At 28.4% G+C, this 22672-nt stretch overlaps 1 protein-coding gene across 1 annotated transcript; it reads left to right on the forward strand.

The window, feature by feature from the left end:
* Positions 1–1004: 1004 nt before the first annotated feature.
* Mcm7 (minichromosome maintenance 7) lies at positions 1005–20716 on the forward strand. Its single transcript, XM_043038926.3, has 15 exons — positions 1005–1271; positions 2016–2095; positions 4560–4724; positions 6775–6899; positions 7450–7630; positions 10557–10694; positions 11269–11451; positions 12020–12101; positions 12196–12327; positions 12435–12518; positions 13740–13951; positions 14516–14697; positions 15471–15723; positions 16961–17070; positions 20437–20716. The coding sequence occupies exons 1-15, from the start codon at positions 1241–1243 to the stop codon at positions 20642–20644; spliced, it is 2166 nt and encodes a 721-aa protein (XP_042894860.2). The 5' UTR covers positions 1005–1240; the 3' UTR covers positions 20645–20716.
* The last annotated feature ends 1956 nt before the right edge of the window (positions 20717–22672 follow it).

Here is a 22672-nt window from a genome sequence, read left to right on the forward strand (position 1 = left end):
TCCCTACTGAACTTATCTAAAAATTTTGTTTAGAATGAACAATCAGTCAATTTTTGATTTTGTCAGGTAGCTAAGTTATCTGTTAACCGAGCTCAAAACACAAAACCTCAATATTTGCCTCAAACAGCCTTCATCTTTGCTCTAAATTTCAACAAAAACCGATTAGGAACGTGCAGAAAGTCTTCTTTTTTCCTCAAAACAGTGCTTGTTACATAATTGAATCAGTTGAACTTCTTTCCGGGAAGTGGTAGTCTAATGGTTAAAGAATCAGACTCTGGTCCAGAAGGATCGGGTTCGATTTCGATAAGATCAACCGAGTACAAACGATAAACGTGCTCGAAAAAATCTGTAATCTGTTATGTGGTATTTCTCAGAGCAGTACAGGGATCTTATGAAAATCTCCTTCCCCATCAGATCTATATCTAAATTGAAGAAGTGGCCTCATGAACGAAAGCCTCTTTGCAGAGGATCTAAATTGTGATGGCATAAATTTGGATCATCCTCAGGGAAGTTTCCAAGACCGTCGTCAATAGCTTATTGTGAAAATCTAGTGCTGCTTAAGTAAAAGGTACCATGTACAAGTGAACTTCTTTCTCGGAAGGTTCCACGTTCAAGTGAACTTCCTTCAGTGTTAATATTTGCCTCAATATGAGGCAAATATTAATACTAAAAACGAATCAGTTCAGAAGCTCTGTCTCATTCTTGTTTGCCTCATCCTGGAAAGGGTTAAAACCATGAACCACGTATCGCATTTGAGTTTCAATTTTTCCTAAAATTGTCTGTCAAATATGTTTTCCTAAAGGAAAAAAGTATCTTGTCATTATGACTGGATATTTAATTTATTTATTTAATTTTTGCATGTAAACGAGAATCTGATTGGCGAGTTTTTCACAGGCGTTTAAAACATTGCAAGCAGCGGGAATAGCCTCTTCAGCAATTGGCCCTCTGTCGAAGGAAGTTAAATACTTGATTGGTGAAATAGGTTCTGCAGTGAAAAATTCACCAATCAGGTCCTCCATTTCTCTTGGATGGGATCGAAAGTGGGTAAATCGCTTTCGCAAACCGTGTATTAAAATAATATGCCTTTTAAACGATTACAATTATTCGTAGAGTTTGTTTAATTGTTATCATACCTTTATTCCCGCCAAATTCTTTTTATTTGCTTTCCCTTATTTATTGTTTAACATTAAACTTCTGCAAATTCGTTTATATGTTTTATTTTGCTTAAGTTCATTTTAAAATGCCGTCGAGGGACTACACTGAAGATAAAAGTAACTATTTTCAATTAACCTGTATTAATATATAGTTTCTTTTTTTCTTTAATATTTATTGCCTTATATTTTCTTTGTACATATATTCTGTGTTTCATATGTGAAGTAAATTATATTATATCACGAGAGGTCTGTCTAGGTTTTTTTCAGACTTACCAATTTTGTGAAAATTTAGACGTAATTTATGAAAATAGAAAATTATATTAAAGGTTCAACACCAAAATATGGTGAAATTAAAAAATATTTTCAAAAGTTGTCACTGCAAATAAAAATCGTTTATGACTGGTAAATTTCGATATATATTTGCTCAAAAACAATTTTGCTATTGTAAAATTTTGGGTGTAAAATTGTATCCATATTTAAAAATCTATGAAAATCATTTTCCATAGTTAAATTTCAACTTGAATGCAATAAAAACATACATTTAACAGTACTAGCACTAAAAGTTATCTTTATTATGAGAAAGGGAAAAGTTCTATTGCAAATCGAGATGCTTAATTAACCCCGGGTTTGTCTTTTTTGGGGATACAACAACAAAATTTTAAGCAGGGGGGGGGAGAGAGAATCTTAGAAAGTATTTTATAAAGTACTTTCCTAAAGTTTAATTTGTGAAGGTACCGCTAAAAGGTAGTAAATTTGTCCTGGGCAGACCCCTTTTCATAATATAATAATGATGAGTATTACATATATATGAAAATTCTAGAAATTCCTATCTGAACTTAACAAATTTCTTTGTTTTTTTAGCGAAAATACAGTCTTTTCTAGCAAGTTTCGCTTCTTATGATGATAAAGGCAACAAAAGCCTGAAGTATGGGTTACAACTAGTGAGTAGAATTCTGTCTTCGTTTATTATCATTATTACTGTAATAACATTAACGTTTTAAAATTTGTGTATGTGGATTATGATATGAACATTTCTTACGAATTCTGGACTTATTTAGCATTTCGTTTAATTTCTGCATAGTAGCTTTACATTGCATTCAATTCTAAATAACGGTTTTTTATTTATTATTTGCGTATCATTCGATGTACATATATTTAGTCTCTAAATTCATTTTTAATGAAAAGTTTTTTTACTACTTTGAAATGCATTTTTAAAATTAAAAACAATAAGCCTATAAGGTTCATAACAAAGTATAACTTTTATGTAATGGTTTTGTTTGCGAGTATTTTGTTTGTTCCCACCAGCTACTGCCGCTGAAGAGATTTTAATCTTGCAAAATTTATTTAAAAAATTGTGTTGAGGTTTGACTAAGTATGGTTATGAGTTATACCCTTCTAAGATTCTTCTTTTTAGTTTCTTGTGGGCAAATGCGTGGAAGTCACCTAAACTGCAATTATTATGGCGTAAATACTGATTTGAAATCTTCTCTCAAATATTTCTTATATTTGGTACAACATATTTTCAATTTAAAATTATCATTTATTTTAAAGCCCTGTGGCAAAATCATGGCGACATTGTCACAGAGCGTTAGAGTTCTTGCAGAAAGATTTTTTCTTTGGGAAATAAAAAATTTTACTTTTCTTTTCTGCAGAAATTTTCGACAGATTTTATTCTTTCTTCAGAATTATATTCAAAGATGCCTTGCTCGCTTGCGCATTGGAGTGGAAAAAAATGCTTGTGATTTTTCTATTTTCATTTGAGAATAATGAAGTTAAAAAAAGAATTTATTTTCTGTAGAAATTTTCGTTCTATTTTTTTTATGCTGATATTACAATTGATTTCAACATAGCTTTTAAAATCCGTTCTTTTTAATGCGATATTATTTATTATTAACACAACTGAATTCTGAAATTCTGACACAGTTTAGTAACCCCTTTATGAAGAATCCAATTCGCCTGATTATGTCCTCTATCTTTTTTTTTTTTTTTTTTTTTTTTTTGGTAATTACTACTGCTACAGATTTTGCAATTATTATTTTTTTTTTTTATGTGATGATAAATTACAAAATGTTGAAAAAGAAATAGTGTGTTAATCCCGTACAAAATGCGAGAATATCACCCACAATATTAGAGTAAAAAAATATTACCTACATATTCAATTAAAAAAAAAGATTTTATTAATCCAATTTTTTTTCTTTTTTTTTTTTTTTCCTTGACATTGTCACTTCTATTATATTAAATTAGTAACATACATATTTGTTATTTTTATAAGTAACTTGCTGAAAAATATTAGTATTAGAGAGGTATGTCACAGAAAGCCTGAACAAATTCTGCCACTAGGTTTTGAAGTTATGAGTACTTTAATGTTAAATTTTTGAGGGGCACAAAATGTACACTTACCATATAATAGTTCTATCACAATTTGACATTTGAGATAAAAATCTTTCCCAATAGCTGTAGTTTCATAGGTTCATTCATTTTTTGTTTTATAATTTCTAATTCCAACATTTTCTTAAATTAGGTATCACATATTTTGCACTTTTAAATTACCATTTATTTTGCAGTTATCATTGTTTTTAAGGTTTAATATTTGAGAGGCAAATTAAATATACTTACTATTTTTTCTATCAAAATTTGACGTATGAAAATAAAGCTTCTTCCATCTACACCTGCCAAAACTTTTAGCTTGTTTATATTTTATTTAAATTAAAATCCAAAACATGTATATGTGTCATAGCATTTTTACATCTTGCATCACATATTGGGAATGAAACAGCTATCTTCACTTTCCTAAAACATTAAACAAAACTAAGTAACTTCATGGTAAGCATACCAGTATTTTCTCGTGCCCTTCAATAATTCTATTAAAGCAAAGCCATGCCATGTTCTCCATCTATCTCTTTGATGTCATCTTCTCTTCTTTAAAAAAATATAACAAACTACGCATGCTCCTGCAAAACCAGTTTTTCCTCATTCTTAATAAGTTTTAAAAAAACAAGCTTGTAAACTTTTTTAGAAAACAAAGCTTTTTCTCTGATTTTCGTTGTCATTTTACCACACAACGCCAAAAAAATAATAATAAACTGTTTCCTTCTTGAGGTTACTATTCATAGGCTTCAGGTATTTCAACCAAATGTTTAACCTTGAAGGAAGACTGAATTGTTGTAACTGCTGTCTAATCCAAGTAGAAGTGAAATCAAATTTTCTCCAATCAGTTGTCTGAACTGACATGATGGTCTGATATCGTGTCACAGTGAACACTGCTGGAGTTGTTTAAACCCTTTCTTATATCAATGACTTACTTTAATAGATGTAATACTTTTTTATTGCAGTATACTATGTTTTTTATTATTTTAATTTAATATCAACTTTTTTCTGAATTATCCTGTATATGTTTTCCTATAGACGCAACTTGCTCATCGTGATCAGGTTGTGATTACTGTTGATCTTGATGATGTTGAAGAGATGTTTCTTGATTTAGCAGATGCAATTTTAAATAATGGCCGACGTTACACTGCATTATTTGCTGATGTTATCCAAGAAATGCTTCCTAATTACAAGATTAGGGAGGTAAGTTACCTTGCACTAAATACTATAGATTGATTTATCCTTTTGTTACTTAAATGTTTTACCAATAAATTGTTGTGATGTCAACCGACGTCACCTTCCGTCATCACTACGAGTCAACGACGACAGCCTGTAGTTTCTGAATAGCGGCGCTGCCATACCTTTCCAGAGAGTATATATACCCATTCCTAATAGATGTTCATCGCTAACCTTGTTACGTGCTGTAAGCATGTTATTGTTATGTTATGTTTTATTGTTTTATTAAACTTATACCTTTGTTATTATGTGTCTTATCTGGATACCACCAAGAATATCTCACAACACAATATAAATGGCCAACGTTTTTTAAATTTTTTTTTATTTATGTATGTGATGTTTTCAGAACTGTTATGAAGTTAGCTTATTAAGTAAATAATTAGAAATTTAAAAAAAAACTTACTAATTAATAGTTACTTTAGTAAATAAAAAAAAATATGGTTGATGAAGCATATAGGTGGTAGATCATTGAAGATAAAATGACTAAATACTAATGTTAATAATTAATATTTGCTTTGATAAATTTGAAAAATAAGTATTGTATAATTGGGATTCTGTAGAAGAAATAATTTCTATCTCAAAGGGTTTTGTGTGAGAAAAAGTTTGGAAGCCACTGAGCTATAACTATTAATACTTAAATCAATAATCTCAAGAAACTAAAGCGGTAAGATATTCCCTGATTAAATTTCATTTGCATGTTTTTGATCAAGTAATACTGTTAAATTAATGCTTATCTGTTGCTCATTTATCTTTTAATTACCACTTAACAGTGTTCTAATTAGCTTTCAACTTACCCTGCTTTTCTTTAATTCGATATTGCACGCCCGATTAACAACGATGTCGTTATCATTCCATCTCGAGATTTTTCAAATTTCGATGTGCTTGATATCACACGCAATTTACGTGTGTAAGTTATCACTTTTATTCGTGGCAATCACAATTATTTCTTCGAAGCTTTTCGATTGTGTTTCAGCTAGATATTTCCACTTAGTTTTTCAAGCTCCAATGTTTTTAATATGATAGTGTTTTGAATTTGTGCTGTCTTTTTTTTCTGCATTCTATTGTTCCAAATTATCTCTAGTTCATTTCAATGAGGATATCGGATTTAAGTTATCTCTTGTGGTGCACTTGATGATCAAAATTCCGTTTTCTGAACTTTTTTCAGCAATTATTGATCTTTCCCTTTTTTATACCTTTTCTACATCTTCTTTCAAATTCTGATAATTTTTTTATTATTATACTCACAAACTATTAACTTGAGTAATCACAGTATTCCATTATGAATCCGAGTCGTTTTCTTATCTTCTTTCCTGCAATTGTTACACTGAAATTTACATCTAAAACTTAAGTTATTAATGTCTTTAAAAATCTAGTTTCTTACATAAATATTTTTATTAATTTTGTTAGAAATTAAATTAAGGTTTTTAACATTATTGCGATTGTTAAAAAAAAAATTTTAAAAATCAGAGAAGCAAATATTTATTTTCAATTCATGAGCTGTTAAAATCTTTAAATAAATCAAATTATGTCAAAATGTACAAAAATTTTAGTTTGGAATTCTCATGTACCATAAACCTTGATTTTTTTTTTTTTTTGTTGAAGGAAAAAAATTTTGTTCATTCTCCTCCCAGCCCTCTTCAAATTTTTGAAATGGAATCATAATCTGAACCTTTGCATCTAGGCTTTTAGATCTTGTTTGTGCAAATGTTTGGAATTGTTAATGAACTCTGTTATTGTTAATTTATTATATTTATTATTATTAATAATAATTTATGAAATTATTTATTCATTTATGATAAAGGTCTTGTTTTATTGAACTGTGAAGTATAATAAATTCTGTAAATCAGAAAAGTATTTATTTTCTAAACTCTAACAAATGTGGATAAATCTAATGTTCCCATTGTAAAACTAAATTATTGCATTTTTGCTCTATTTAGTCTTAAATTAAGCTTACTTGGTGTAATTTTAATGACATTTTCTCCTAGTTACATGATAATTTTATTTCTTAATTTTGTAGGTTCCTGCTAAGGATGTATTGGATGTTTATATAAAACAGAGGTTAAAGCTTGAGAGTAGATTTCATGAAGAAGGAGAATATCGTGACCCTAAGAATAGATATCCCCCTGAACTCTTGAGACGATTGTAAGCATAATCAATAATATTTCAAATTGTATATAGTATGTAGTACTAAGGAAAAGGGCAAAATATGATAAATGTCTATTTTTATTCCATTATGAAATGAGTGTTTATTATTATGAATGTCTGTTATGAAAACCATTATGTTCTGTTAAAATTTAAGTTTTCAGCCTTACAAATTTTTATGGCAATTTGTTACTTTATTAAGAACAAGCATAATAAATTAATGGAGTAACTTCATAAGTATGTAGTAAAAGTTTTATTAAACTGATATTTTTATTGTTGTAAATTATGCAGAAATTTAAGAAATTGTAAGTTTAATTGTTAAGGTTTAAAGTAACAAAACAAAATTATAAGCAAGATATAAACAAAAACTTTTATGGTAGTCATTTTTTTAATTGCCATCTGAACAATTAATTTTGGACATCATTATTTTTAAAAAAAAAAAAATTTTAAATAAACTCTTGATGATAATGCTGCTGATCTGTGTATTAAATTGTTTAGACTTAAAAGCATTTAAATTATCAATGTCTAAATTATAAGATTATTATTTCAGTGAGGTTTGTTTCAAGAACAAAAGCGCCATCGAAAATCTTTCTGTACGAGATGTTAAGGCTGAACATATTGGAAAACTTATAACTGTTAGAGGAATTGTTACTAGATGCACTGAAGTTAAACCAATGATCGTTGTATCCACTTACACTTGTGATCAGTGCGGTTCTGAAACAATCAAAGCGGTAAATATGATTTTGTTTTTTCAATGCAATAATGATAACTCATATTTAATTTTAAGTAGTAGTTTTTTTTTTTTTTTTAATAAGAATTTATACTTGTTAAATTGTGGTAGAAATAGGCTAACACTTAAGAGTTTTATGTTTTGTATTCATATGTATGTGTTTTCATATATGCTGTGTGTGTATGTATATACACACAATACAAGGTCCCATATCTGGATGTTGGTTTACGGGAAGGGTCTCTTTTTCAGACATTTTTTAACAGAATCTGAATAAACATAACTCTTTTCCTTTTAATTTTCTATTTTATTTTGCCACCTGCTAAAAAAAGGATGCAGAAATTGGGTTACCTGTTTTTCTGCTTCTTTATGATTTTTACCAGACTTCCAATTTTTGTTCGATTTTGATAAAATTTCCGCTGGGATGTGGGGAAAAAGTTAAATATTATGGAAGCAAATTACGGCATTTCACTGCAACGCAAAAAAGAATTGCACATTTTTCTCACGTCTCCCATAAAAGGGTCATTACTGCCAAGAATGACACACTCAATTTCAGAGTGCAAAAAATTTGAAATTTTGGATAAATTGCAGATTTCGGATAAAGTCACAACTAAAGCAGGTCATCAAGTGATTATTCAAAAGCATTATTCAGAATTCATGCATTGGAATTATAATGAAAATGAAATTAAAATTTTAATAACTAATTGGAAATTCCAAACAGTTGAAAATACGATCGACAAAGCAACGGGAACGATAAAATCGCCAGAAATCAAATGTACAAAATGCTTTACAAATGAGCGATTGAATCCCGTGTACAATTGTGAACATCCATCGGGGTGACTTATGAAAATTCGATCGTAAATCCACTTGTGTTTGCAGGTAAATCGTCAATAATTGAGTGCGAATTTCTTAAGTCAAAATTTATCTAACAAAAATAATATTGTATTAAAGCACTGATATCTTAGAAACCAAGAGAAAATCCGTTTGAAAAATAACAACAACAAAAAAAAAAAAAAAAAAAAGATCGTCAAAACCACGCGGATTAACTGTGGAATTGTTGCTAATTGAGAATTTGCGGTATGTTTTAATAATGTATTAAAATATTGAGATTTTAAAAACCAGAAATCTATAACAAAAGCATCACAAATAGACCACATAGATTTACTCGTTGTTGAGTGAAATTGACATTAATTATTGTCTATTTGTTATTTTTTATTGAATAACGATGTTTTAATTATTTCTTTACCTTCAAGACCTATTATCGGGGGAAAACTGTTTTTCAGACTTATTGAAGTTCCGATGATTCTAAATTTGGGACTTTCCACCGTTTATATATATATATATTGAATATGAATCATTAAGTAATTAGTTTCTTGTACATTTGATAGACTGTCAAATGTGGAAATTATTTAATAAATTGTTTTACTAAATTTTGTGACTACTAACTGGCTTTTGACAATTTTTCTAAATTTGTTTTTGTTAGGAATAAATGTATGTGGGAAAATGTATGTCAGCAATGAGTTATGTTTCTTTAAGAAATTTACTTTCAGGTAAATATAGATTTCTGGACCTGGAGCACCTAATTGATCTTTTATTTTTGTGTCAGACTTGGTTCAACAGGATGAATTTACTATTTTCTTCCTGTATATTTTATTATTGGATCACACCTTGTAGAAGTTGTTACATAATAAAATGTTAAATAAAACATTGATGAATACTAATATATAAATTTATACTAGTAAATTTAGTTAATTAGTTTGTATCAATGTATAATTAACAATGATTATATTTAGTAAAAATTATTGTTTTCAAGCTCTCATCTACTCAATGATACAAAATTGACCAGTTAAAATTTTAAAGTAGTGCAATTATTATTATAATTTCATATTGAGGTTGTAGAAATATTTTCTTTTGTTGTAATATTTTTTTCTTTCATTTTCATTTGTTTAAATATTTTTTTTGTTTCTTAGTCTTAATGAAACTGCATTAAATTAAAAAATAGAATGTATTATTTTTAAACAACTTTGGAACTAAAGAGTTTCTTGCAGATCTTTTATTTGTGTATGGAGGTCTACATTTCATTTATGATTTATTGATTATGATTATCATCAATGATTTATTTTTTAAAAGAATTTTTTTTCAACATATGTTAATTTCTGTAAAAAAGCAGTTATTTACTATTTATCATTACATTCAATGTTGTATTAAGAATAAAAATAATTATATTTATACCACTACATAAATGAATATTTTAAGGTTTTTGTGAGAGTTAACTCTACAGTTTTATATAGTTAAAACTGTCAAAAATTTGTATACTTGTAAAGAGAGGGCAGTTTGCCTTCAAGATTGTAAATTTGGAGTTTCAAAACACAAGACATTTTGTGATTTTACCTGCTTTTATTTTATTTCAATTTTCAGTGGTCAATGTAAACAGAAATAGAATCTGTTTCAGAAAATTTTGGATCTTAAAGTAGCTTTTATATAAAAGGCCCTTCACAAAAATTCAAGCCTTATGAACGAAACCATGATTCAAAACTACTTTTGAACTTTGTAGCATGTCCATTAAACTACTAAAAGGATCCTTTCACAGAATTCATATTTCATGTACCAAGGAAAAGGGAAATGTAACTATTCTATCTAACAACAGAGAAATTAGTTTAGTCTAATTTGCCAATGTCTTTAGTTAATAACGTGCCATAGTTTTTAGTAAAAATAATTTTCTCTAAGTTCTCTTTATTATTTTTTTACAAGATTTTTAAAATTGGGACCTGAAAAGAAATCCTAGGTTGGCCACTGATTTTATTTTTATACCAGATTTTGTTTTTAACTCCATGTATATTTTGTATAATCTTAGGATCTTCCACTAATTTTTAAAAAAAATGTTTTCAAGTTTTAATCATTTTAACCAAAATGGTTAATATTCGTTTTAGGTTAATTCTCTGAATTTCATGCCTTTAATTAACTGTGAAAGTGAAGAATGTCGAGTCAATAAATCTGGTGGAAGACTTTATTTGCAAACTAGAGGCTCAAAGTTCATCAAGTTTCAAGAAATTAAAATTCAAGAGCTGGTAAGTAGTAACTGGAACAAATGTTCTAAGTATTACTAAATTTTATAACAAATAGAACAGTTTTTGAAATAAATCCTTCACATTCAAGAGTGGTATTATTGGCAATTGCGAAAAAAAAATTTCTCTCTTTTTAGAGATAATAGTGTTTATGTAATGTTAAAGTAATTTTTATGAATATATATATATATTTTTTTTTTTTTTAAAATTCTGTTTGGACAGAAGCCTATTTCTTCCAGTTTTTTTTTCTCCCCTGCTTTTCCACTATGGGAGAAATTTGCTGCCCCTGCAAAATTAAGACTGTATTTGTCTAGAAATTAAAATGTCAAGGAATGTAACTATTAGTTAATTAAGATCATATCTTTGTTTATGAATGTTAATGAAGAGTATTCTCCTTTATTTTTGTTTGTTCTTAAGTGAATCAATAATAAAAACTAGTTTTAGTATTTTCTGCAAAGCTTCAATCTGAATAATTGCTACAAACTAAAAAAAGTGATGGTTTTCAAACCAGCTATTCTTATACTTGTATAAAGTAAGTTTACTTATATTTTATTTTCTGTCCATAAATTTGTTTTAGAGTGAACAAGTTCCAGAAGGTAATATACCTCGTACAATGACTGTGCATGCAAAAGGAGAGATGACTCGCTTAGTTCTTCCTGGTGATCACTGCGGCGTTACTGGAATTTTCTTGCCCATTGTCCGTACTGGTTTCAGGCAGATGGCTGCTGGTTTGATGACTGATACATTCCTAGAAGCACATGTACGTTCCTTTTACTGTAAAATTTTATTTTTCTTTCTGAAGCTTTGTTATATGATCTATTATTTTTAAGTATTACATTTGACTCTTTCCTGTTGGTTGTTAATCCCTTTCTCTGTACTAAGAATTTAAATGTAAGCTTATAAATATTAAGTAAAAACCAACTGTCTTGGCTTTTGTATGTTTTAAAGAATTTCCAGGAAATAATGAAAGTTTCTGGAAAAAATTTAGTTTGAAAATTATATTTTTTACTCAGCTTATTTCCTGAGTATTTAAATGAGCATTACTGCTACATAATGAAGTATGTCTCATTTATAGTATTCAATAGCTTTTCTTTATTCAGTTTTTCTTCTAAACTCTCTTTTTAAATTAATTGAAGATTTTGTTAGAATTATTTAAAATGAGTCAAATCTATTGTTATGTAAAGCTTTTAATCATTTAAAGCTGTAAGCATAAATTGTGGTCTGCTGTGACTAGCTATGAAAGTATACATAAGAAATGCAGTTAAAATTTTGTTTTAGAATAATTATATTGCTATTATTAACCTTTTGCTTAAAAACCAAATTTTTAGAGAATTGTAAAAATGAATAAAACAGAAGATGATGAATTAAATGAGACTGATATGACTCAGGCTGAAGCAGAAGAAATCAGAAGTTAGTACTAATTATGTTAAATTTTTATTTCGAATTATAAAGAGTAATTCATTCCAAAACTTAATTAAATTAATAATCTCCAACTATATTTTAGACAAGTTCAACTATGACATGATGGCAAGTAGCATTGCCCCTGAGATCTTTGGTCATCATGATGTCAAAAAAGCCTTGCTCTTGCTGCTTGTAGGTGGTGTCGATAGAAATCCCAGTGGGATGAAAATTAGAGGTATATTTAAGCTATTGTCTGATTTCTCAACTTCTTAGGTAACAAGTATTTTTTTTTTTTTTTTTTTTTTTTTTTTTTTTTTGTTAAATTCTGATTGTTTATTTTAGGTAACATCAATATATGTTTAATGGGAGATCCTGGTGTTGCAAAATCCCAGCTTCTGTCCTACATAGATCGCTTAGCTCCAAGAAGTACGTTTTTATTTTCCTTACATTATTAAACACTTGTCTTTCTTTACTTAATAAAATTATTGTAAACAAACTTATTTTAAAAAATTTTGAAGCAAAGTAAACATGTTGTTTACTCTGCTGTTATGTTGTAAACAGTTGTTTCTAAAAGTAAAGAAAAGTTTTAAATGTTATGTTTCTTTTCATGGAAAGTTGTAGGACAACCAGTTTTTTCTTATTCAAATTTTTTTAGCAGTCAAAAATATGAGTTGCAGCTATAGAAGTTATTTGAGGGAAGAAACATATATGAGTGTTTTATTGTACATTTCTGTTTTTTTTTTTTTTTTTTCCTGCATATTTTATAGGATTCAAATTAGCTCTGATAAAAAATATTTTGTTCTAATTTTTAACTTGATTTTTGTGTGTATTTAGAACATTCTCTTTTCTAAAAATACAAATGTGTGTTTTTAAAAAATTGATTTAAAGAATCAAAAAATGTGATTCTTAAACAAATTTTTTTTCATTTTGATTAATAATGCTAGTAGAAATTGCAGAATTCGATAGTTCCAATTTAGGGACTGCCTACTAATTATTTACATCCTTTAGATACATAGTCATACCCTCAGAATCAATTGTTTAAACCATTTTAAAAATTCAGCCATTTTATGAAAGAGAAATAGTGAACAATTTTATATTATGAAATTATTATGGTGATGACTTCGGGGATCATACGCTTATTTGTTATTTTCGGCAAATGCGGTATAAAATCTTGAAACGTTTTTCTTTTTAGTTTTATAATTATTGATTCATCTCTTTCATGTAAATTTAAAAATGATGATTTCAATAAATATTAAGTTCAGTTTTGTTAAAATTATACTGGAAAAGGTGAAAACTTTCTGTTCTAAACAAAGTAATACTGGAATTAAAAATAATATATTATATTCTTTTGCAATAAAATTTACTTTTATTTTATTTAAGTAGAGCAAATTATACCTTTTTTTGTTTACCTTACTTAACCTTACTTATACCTTGTTATACCTTACTTAAAAAAAGTATGGTATAAGTATACTGTTTCAGAAATATCCTGACTTTTTTCTTTTGTCCACTATAAAGTAAGTCAGTAATTAAACAACAGTTGAAAATGGAGCAATTTACCAATAATAGTGACATATATCTGTACTTTATTAATTGTCAGATTCATTGAAAGATATCTTAACATTTGTGATTATTATATTTATCATGTAGGTCAATATACTACTGGCCGTGGTTCTTCTGGGGTTGGTTTAACTGCTTCGGTTATGAAAGATCCAGTTACTGGTGAGATGGCTCTTGAAGGTGGAGCTTTAGTCCTTGCTGACAAAGGAATATGTTGCATTGATGAGTTTGACAAAATGATGGACTCTGATCGAACTGCTATCCATGAAGTTATGGAACAGCAAACAATTTCCATTGCTAAGGTTTGTATTTTGGAATACTCAAATAATTTGCTTTTAGAATAATTAGTGTGGATATCACTAAATGAAACAGGTTTTGTATAAGGCTATGTGAAAGGATAGAAATTATTATTTTTTTTAATTATAATTATCTGTTTCTCTTTATATATACAGTTAGATCAAAAAGAAAATTCATGTATTTTTTACAATACTCCATCACACAAAAATGTGTTTTTAATTTCTTATTTTTATTCATGGAAGCTCACCAATAGATTATTTATAGATTTAAAATGAACATTTTTATTTATTTTATAGTAAAAAAATATTAACATATCTACTTTGAAAAAACTTATAGTAATATTAAATGTTTGAGTTCATCTCTAAAGTTTATTCATATTGAATGTTATGATTTTACATTTTAGGATGTATTCTGAAAAATTTAAACACTCAAATATGGATCACTGTGCTCCGCTCTCTCTTATGTGAAAGCAAAACAAAAAATGAAATAATCATAAAATCTTTAAATATACTTGTATTCACAAACCATAAATATATTTTCGGACTAAATTATGCTTAATTTCCTTTCAGGCTGGAATCTTAACTACTTTGAATGCAAGAGTGTCCATTTTAGCAGCTGCAAATCCTGCTTATGGTCGTTACAATCCTAAAAGATCTATTGAACAAAATATTCAGTTGCCTGCTGCATTGTTGTCTCGTTTTGATCTGCTGTGGCTTATACAGGATAAGCCTGACAAAGAAAATGATCGAAGGTACGTACTTTAATGAAAAAGCTTCTCGTGAAATTTTAACTCTTCTTTTTATTGATGTTTGTCTGTGATTTTAGTAAGTTAAATAATAATAATAGTATGTCCCTTTACATTATATGATTACCAAAATTTTCTGTGTGACTTGCATCAAATAGAAAAGATCTAATAACATAAGAATAATTTAAATAAATTAAGTACAAATATTGAAACTTTCATGGGCTGGTTGGATTTTATCTTGAGGATAATTCTGGTTTAAAAAATTTGCAAAACAAAATTAAGAAAAAAGCTATTGACATCATAGTAAAATTTTACTCTCAAAATAGTAAAATTTTGAAAAGGAAAACATTTTGTTGCAAAAGTTTAAACAAATTAAAGCTTCATTTTTTGTACTTCATTTTATTGTTTTGATATGTAACTTTGGTAGAGAGAAGTAACAAAAGAAAAAAAAATTTAAATGGGGATTTAAAGATGAAAAAATAGCTTATATGTTAACCTGAAAAGCAATATTTAAGCATGTTTCTTTATACCAAAAAAAAAAAAATTTTGATTCTGTTTGCATAACCATTTAAAAGATATGTTAAATTTCATTGCTTTTAGCTTAAAAATTGATATGGTTTGACTCTTAACTATATTGTCAATCCATCAAATGTCTGTTTTGTAATTGTACTGCATTTAAAAATATAAATCTGTTTCAAGAGCTATGTATGAGTATAGTACATATGTAAAGGAAGTTTTTGTATTATTCAATGCAACATTTTGACATGTTTCTATTTCAGACTGGCTGACCATATCACTCAAGTCCATATGCATTGTCGAGAACCTCAAGCTAATTTTGATCCCATGCCAATGAACTTACTAAGAAAGTATGCTCAGTATTGTCGAAGGATTAATCCCGTTGTTCACGAAGAGCTGACTGATTACATTGTCAGTGCATATGTTGAAATTAGAAAAGAAGCACGAAACAGCAAGGATATGACTTTTACATCAGCAAGAAACTTATTGGGAATACTGCGTTTAGCTACAGCTTTGGTAATCTATTTGTCTAGTCACTTCAAATCTTTATTTATGTATCTCACTTCAAATCTTTATTTATGTATTGAATTGTAGCACAATTCAATTGCATGACTGGTATTTCTTTTTTATTAAATTTGAAGTTAGAATAAATAAATGAGAAACTTAACTCTTGCAGTTAAGATCTTCCATAAACTATGCTCTTTTCAATAACTTATATCTTTTGGAAGAGAAAGAAATTTGCTTTTTTATGTATCAGTTAGAGGTGGATTCCTGAGAACTTCAGTCTATCAAATTTTGAACGAAAATGAAACTAATTTTTTTAACCACACAAATTACAGTAGATCCATAGTATTATACTATATGTTTGGTTACGAAGCTGTCGATCAAAAACTTATTCTGGTTTAAGCAGCTTTACTATTAATCTCTTGGAGCCTAATGCATAGTTCACTTTGATAACTTAAGATTCTGTGGCTGGTTACTCTATCAACCTTAAAACACCAGAAATCTAGCATTGTTTGATAAGCCACCTTGGCTTTGACATACTTTATCTTATTTTACCAATTGAAATGAACATGTCAGTTTTGTTGCTGTTTCTACATTATATGTCATCTTTGTTACTTATTAATGGTAATCATATTGTTTGTTTTACCGAAGCACATAAAATTTTTCTTCAATTAATTTAATGAAGTGCATTCAAAACTCACTGCAAGTGAATAATTTTTTACCTTTATTTCATTCCATTTTATACATACCCTTATTTAATTCTCAATATAACTGTAAGGAATCTGATTCATGTAATAAAATTAGTTCATGCAGTTAAAGATCCAGTTTGTTTGAAAGTATTTATTTCAAAAAAGTAACTGAAATATTAATTTTTTGTTATAAAAAGGGAAAGTAGTTGTGATTAATTCAAATAATTTTATTATAACTTTACTTAACAACATTTACTTTTATTGTTACTTTCTTCATTTGCAACTTTAAAAAAAAAAAGTTGGCTGCTCTAAATCTTAATTACTACTACTCTAAAACCTAAAATAGTGAACCATTCTTAAAGCGTCCTGGTAAGAGAATACTGAATACACAAATTTCATTGTTCTTAAAAAATGCAAATCAGTTTTTTTATTTTGTCACTTGGAAAAAAAAGGTCATTTGTTTTCTGAAATTATATATCAAGAGGTCAGTAATGAAGCAGTATTAGTTATAATAATGAATTATAGTGTCACTGTAATGAAAGTTTTTATTATTTATTTAGGCTCGACTAAACTTGCGTGAGAGTGTTGTAAAACAAGATGTTGATGAAGCCATCCGATTGTTAGAAATGTCAAAATCATCTTTAAATCAAAGTCAGCAACCAGGTGGAAGGTACTGTTCTTTGTTTATTCCTTTGACACATTGAATGCTTTAGTTAAGCTGCAGAACCATGAATTATCGATCTTCTTTCGGTATAACCACTGAAGTCATTAGCAGTTGGGAAAGAACATATTGGATAAAAAACACCACTAATTATTTTTAAAAAATAGAAATTTCTGGCATAAGTATTTCAAAGCTATAAACAAATTTTGATGATTCATTGTCATTTGATCATCTTTGATACTAATTTTTAAAAAAAAATAATAATAAGTTCAATATTATGGTTGTCTTTTGAGATTTCATAATTTCGAGTTTTTTTAGTAATTTAACATAAAACTTAACAAAATATTCGCCAAGCTGTAAAAATAACTATGTATCAAAATAAACAAGTCTTTTTTTTTATTTGTTGTGACAATGTTTAATCTTTAAACTTCCTCAAAATCAAAACACATATTCACTCCACAGGAAAGGGTATGCCCATAATTAATGGTTTCCCACATTACTTGAAAGTTCTTAAATTTTGTTGTGGAAAAAATCAGGGCCCCATTAAGTCTGAATTTCATGATAGAGCCTTTGAAAAGTTTTTGATTTTCTCTGAATAATTTTCAAGATAATAATATCTTTCCTGCAAAAAAGCATGAAAATAAAAAGAAGCTTCAAACACAATTATAGAAATTTCAGTCACTCTTCCTTCTCTCACAGTTTTCTTTACAGAAGAAAAGTTCAAGGTCAGTTAAGTTAGAGCCTAATCTAAATTTAGAAAAAGACCCTTTATCCCTTTTTATCACTCTCTGGTGATTGACTTTCTAGATAAGAGTAGAGTTGGGGAAAGCAATAGTGAAAATATATATATATTGAACAAAATCATGTGGTGCACATGATTTTGTTATTTTCTTTTCACTATTAGCCAGTTTTTACCACATGTAGTGTGCGTTAATTTTGAAACAGGGGCTGTTTTTGAAATTTTTTTATTTGCTAATATGTGCAAATTCCGATTTAAAAAGAATTGATGGGGCTTACTGAGTTCCGATGTTTGTTTTGCTTTTTTCCTTTTCCAATGCCGAAAATTTAAAAATTTCGAATCGAAGCAATATAGAATGCTGTTAAATATGAAATTTTAAAGAAATTTGCCTTCACGCAATTTTCCAAAAGCTCCAATGAGTAAATTCTTGAAAGTGAAAGGGCCAGATTATGATTCACCTTGATTTTTAGAAAATTTTGTACATAGTTTTAGTTTCTGCTCAATATGCAGTGTTTCTTCAAATTTTAAATATCAACTTCATTATTACAGGGGATTAATATTGTTATCCTTATTGCTTAAATATTTGTTGTTTTAAATTTTTAATTAAGATCGGTAATTATTGTATCGTTTATGTTTAGAGTTTTACATTTAATATTTACTGCTTAATGGATAAAATTTAGTTCTTTAGATTCCAGGAATTTTGAATCAAACATCATGATTCGCATGAAAGTGATTTATAAATCACTCATTGTGGTTTGCATTAAACGAACGTTGCAATTTGCATTAAAGTGAGTTCCGAATTATACAAAGTGATATGCATTTAAATGTTTTCTAAATCATGCATTAGGATCTGAGTTGAAGGATTTAAGAATTGCCATACACGATTCTCATCGAAATGATTTACGAATCACAGACAGCGATTCTGATTTAAGATTCTTATTAAATTACAAATCTTCCTTGATGAAAAATTGATTGACAAACCTCATATTAATATGGTTTATGTGGCACTCATCATGATTTACCACTTGTTACTATGTGTGTTTTTCAAACTATATAATTTGTTATTCATATTGTCCCGATTTACGAAACATAAGTTGAATTTCAATTCATAAATCATACATTGTGATACATAATATACGCGATCTTCACATTTCATATAATTTGGTATATCATATGCACACAATTTCAAAATTACATATAGTGTTCACAAAATTTTAAGAAATAGTGCCTTGCGATTTATGGTCTATTTTAAGGAAAATAAAGTTTAATAAATCTTAGTTTGTTATCTGTAGAATATTTTGCTACAAAAAGTTTTATTTTGTTCAAAATAACATTACCAATATTCTGAGGTAATGAGAATATATTGCATTATTAAAATTGAAACTGATAATGCTGAATGAATACATTTTGAAATTTTATCTAATTATGTACAGTTTCTATTAACTGAAATTTGCTTTAAAAAAAGTTAATAATAAAAGTTTGTATTTTAATGAACTTGCAATTACATGATAAATTCTTAAAATTCTTTCTTATAATGCTTGTGTATTGTCCTATTATTTTTCAATTAATTGTAATACACTTCATTAAATTTTTCATAAAAAGTAACTTAGTTGTACTAGTGCCAGTCTTTAAAAGTTGATGTGTACTGATGATTTTTAGAAATTTTTTGATAGTTTGATTTAAACTGCAATGCAGCTATCATTAGTAGCTCTGGGTTACACATGTTATAAAATGCTACAACTGTGAAATTATGTAAAATTTTTAATGTTTATGCTTTTTCTATGTCAACTAAGCATTATGCTTTAAAAATATACTATTTCTGCTTCAATGTAATAAAACCTGGTTGACGTGTATTTTTGAATACTGGCTATGTTACTGTGTAGGTCTTTGGAAAATTGGATTTTAGGTCCTTGAAAATCTTTAAAAAATCCTTGAATTTTTTTTTACAAATAGAGTGGCAGTTCTGAATAAGTGGCAGAAACCGAAATAATTTTAAATGAAACTGGGTCCTTTTAACCATAATAGTAGTATTTAAATTTCTTTTTCTTACAACTTGAAGCTGCAGGAATGAAAATTTTGAAGTAAATAAACAAGTATTTCAAGGTAAAATTGTAGTATACCTTGTAAATTTTCAAGCAAACTCTTTTCACTTATTGGGAAATTAAACAGCTAACAGAATGAAAAAAAAAATCATAATCAAACTAACATGTTGTAATTGAAAATAGTTTTAATTAAAGTTTTTAAATAAAATGTTTGCCTAATATGCCAGTAAAATCCAACTATATTTAAACTGTAACTTTCTGCTTAATATTTGTATCAATAATATATCTTCCATAATAAAAGTTATAACTTACATCTTTAATTTTTTAAATGAACATAATAGTTATAAAGAAATTATAATTTTAGAAGATTTAAACCTTTTGACATCTTTTTGAAAACATTTATAAAATTTCTTTAGCTAGTTACATAGTTTTTTTTTTCCTTCCATGTGATAACGATGCAAGGTGCTGTACATTGAGCATGCAAGGGCTACCCCCCAATCCACAGAGTGTGTACCCCTAGTTCAATTTAGGACCTACTTATGTTATTTTAAATTTTCAAAAGTGATATAATAAATAATGTTGAATAACTTCCAGGGCCCAAACTGCAACAGATCAAATTTTCAACATCATCTGTGACATAATGGCAGAAACTGAGTGTAGAACTGTTAAAATGGCTGATGCACAGGAAAGATGTCTGGCAAAGGGTTTCAATCCTGGACAGTTTGAAGAAGCAATTGAAGAATACGAAGAGTTAGATATCTGGCAAGTGAATCAATCCCGTACAAAGATAACATTCATCTAAAGACTCTCCATTTTTATACTTGTTTCTATGTTTGTCATGTTTACTTTTTGTCAAATAAACATTTTTACTGTATTTGCTTTATTATTATTTATTTTAAAAGAAAAGAGCCGGCCAGGTGTCCGAGCGGTTAGCACACCTGACTGCGAAGCCAATGGCCGCGGGTTCGAATGCCACTCTGGGCATGGATGTTTTTATCTCTTGTGTTGTCCTCTGTTGTGTGTGATAATGAATGTGTGCCCACCCTATGAACGGGTTTGTGGCGTGGGCAATGTTACTCGCCTCAGTGACTTTGGTTCACAGGTGCCCACTGGGTAACGCGAAATGAGTAACACCTCTGGCATCTTCTAAGGCGAAACGAATAAAGTTCAGTGCCTACCATTCGAAAAAAAAAAGATATATTGATTTTCTGATAATATTTAATTTCATAATTTGTATCTTAACCTATTGATCATTGTTTAGTTTCTTCCTTAGCATTCAATACATGTTGGAGTTTCTAACCTGCAGATCTCGAATCTTAACTTGCAGGTACTAACAGTTCGCTTTTTTCTTCAGCTATTTTCATTTTGTACATAATCGTTTTTTAAAGCTGAAGTGGTTGGTAACAAAAAGAAAATGGCACTTGCAGTGGTGCACTGTCTATTGAAAAATTCCTTGTTGCCAGTTTACTTTATGATTTAGTTTTACTAACCAAAAAACAAATAAAATTGAATTAAAAAATTAATTGATGGCCAGTTAAAAGAATGTATTTTAATGAAAAATAATTGTTTAGAGTCATTACTCATTGTATTTACATAACATACATTCTTGTGTTTCTCATTAAAATTCAAGTTGCTTTTATCGTGGCTGATAGTATCTTTTTTCAAGTGCTGCTTATCTCTTAAAGGCACCTGCGACCATATCCGTTTTGCGACATTTATTTTCGATTTCTAATACAACATAATTTATGCAAAATGCACTTAAATCAATCATCCCATCAGAGTTGCTACACTCACACAGAGTTGCTGCATGGAAAAGTTTGGCAAATAAGCATTTTTGAGCCAAAATCGGAAATTCGATTTGGTAAACGCAAAAACATGCAATGTTCGCACAGACTCTTAAATACTACAAATTCTCTTGTAGTTGCTATATAATTTCACGTGTTATTGCGGAAATTATTACCCATTCTACTGAATAGTCCGATCTTTATAGATTTTTTGTTCGGCCATTTCCCCGTGGTTATTCAAATTCCAATATATTTTAATGCAATATTTCGATTTTATTACAAAACGTGATTTTCGAATATAAGTAAGGTCTTACTTTTTGACGGTCCCGTTTCGCGATGATTCCATTGTAAATTCACGTCGTTTTCCGAATACGTAATTTCCTGGTCTTTTCTTTCTTTGAGCCATTTCCACACGGTTTTTCGAATTCTCGTATTTTTAATACGATAGTAACTGGAATCGCGAATTTTGAATTTGAGTATTAATTTTTGAAGCACGGTTATTCCATCGAGAATCTAAGTCTTTTTCAGCAGCTATCAATCGTATTTTCGGCCACTTTCACGTTTCTTTGGAATTAATTGAATTAAAAAATTTTTAATTCGCTCTTGAATTTCGAACTTTTGTAATCATACTATTCTGTCATCGTCGTTTTTCGATCATTTTATGGTACTTGTTAGCGTTTGCTTGCCTTTTTTTTTTCGGCAGACGGTATTTTTTCACTGTATTGTTACGTAGTTAAGATTTCGAGAATAATTTAATTTTTAAAAATTGTGGTAGTTAAAGGAATACCATCGGTTCCAGCCAAATTTATGCTAAAGTTACATAAAAATAAATCAATGTTAGTGAAAAGTAACATGTAGGAACTAAAATATTATGTGATCCCATTCGGAAAATTATATCATTGAAGACTGTTTTTTATACCCGTTTAATTTATCACAATTGGATATTCCCTTTTAGTTTGTACTAAGATTTTTAGTATTTTTTTTTAAATCTTCGAAACGTGAGAAATTCCTAATTAATGCACTATTTTATTTGGAGATTTTTTTGA

The sequence above is a fragment of the Parasteatoda tepidariorum genome, chromosome 3 (assembly GCF_982258835.1).
Source record: "Parasteatoda tepidariorum strain Cologne lab strain chromosome 3, Ptep-v5.0, whole genome shotgun sequence".
Lineage (NCBI taxonomy): Eukaryota > Metazoa > Arthropoda > Arachnida > Araneae > Theridiidae > Parasteatoda > Parasteatoda tepidariorum.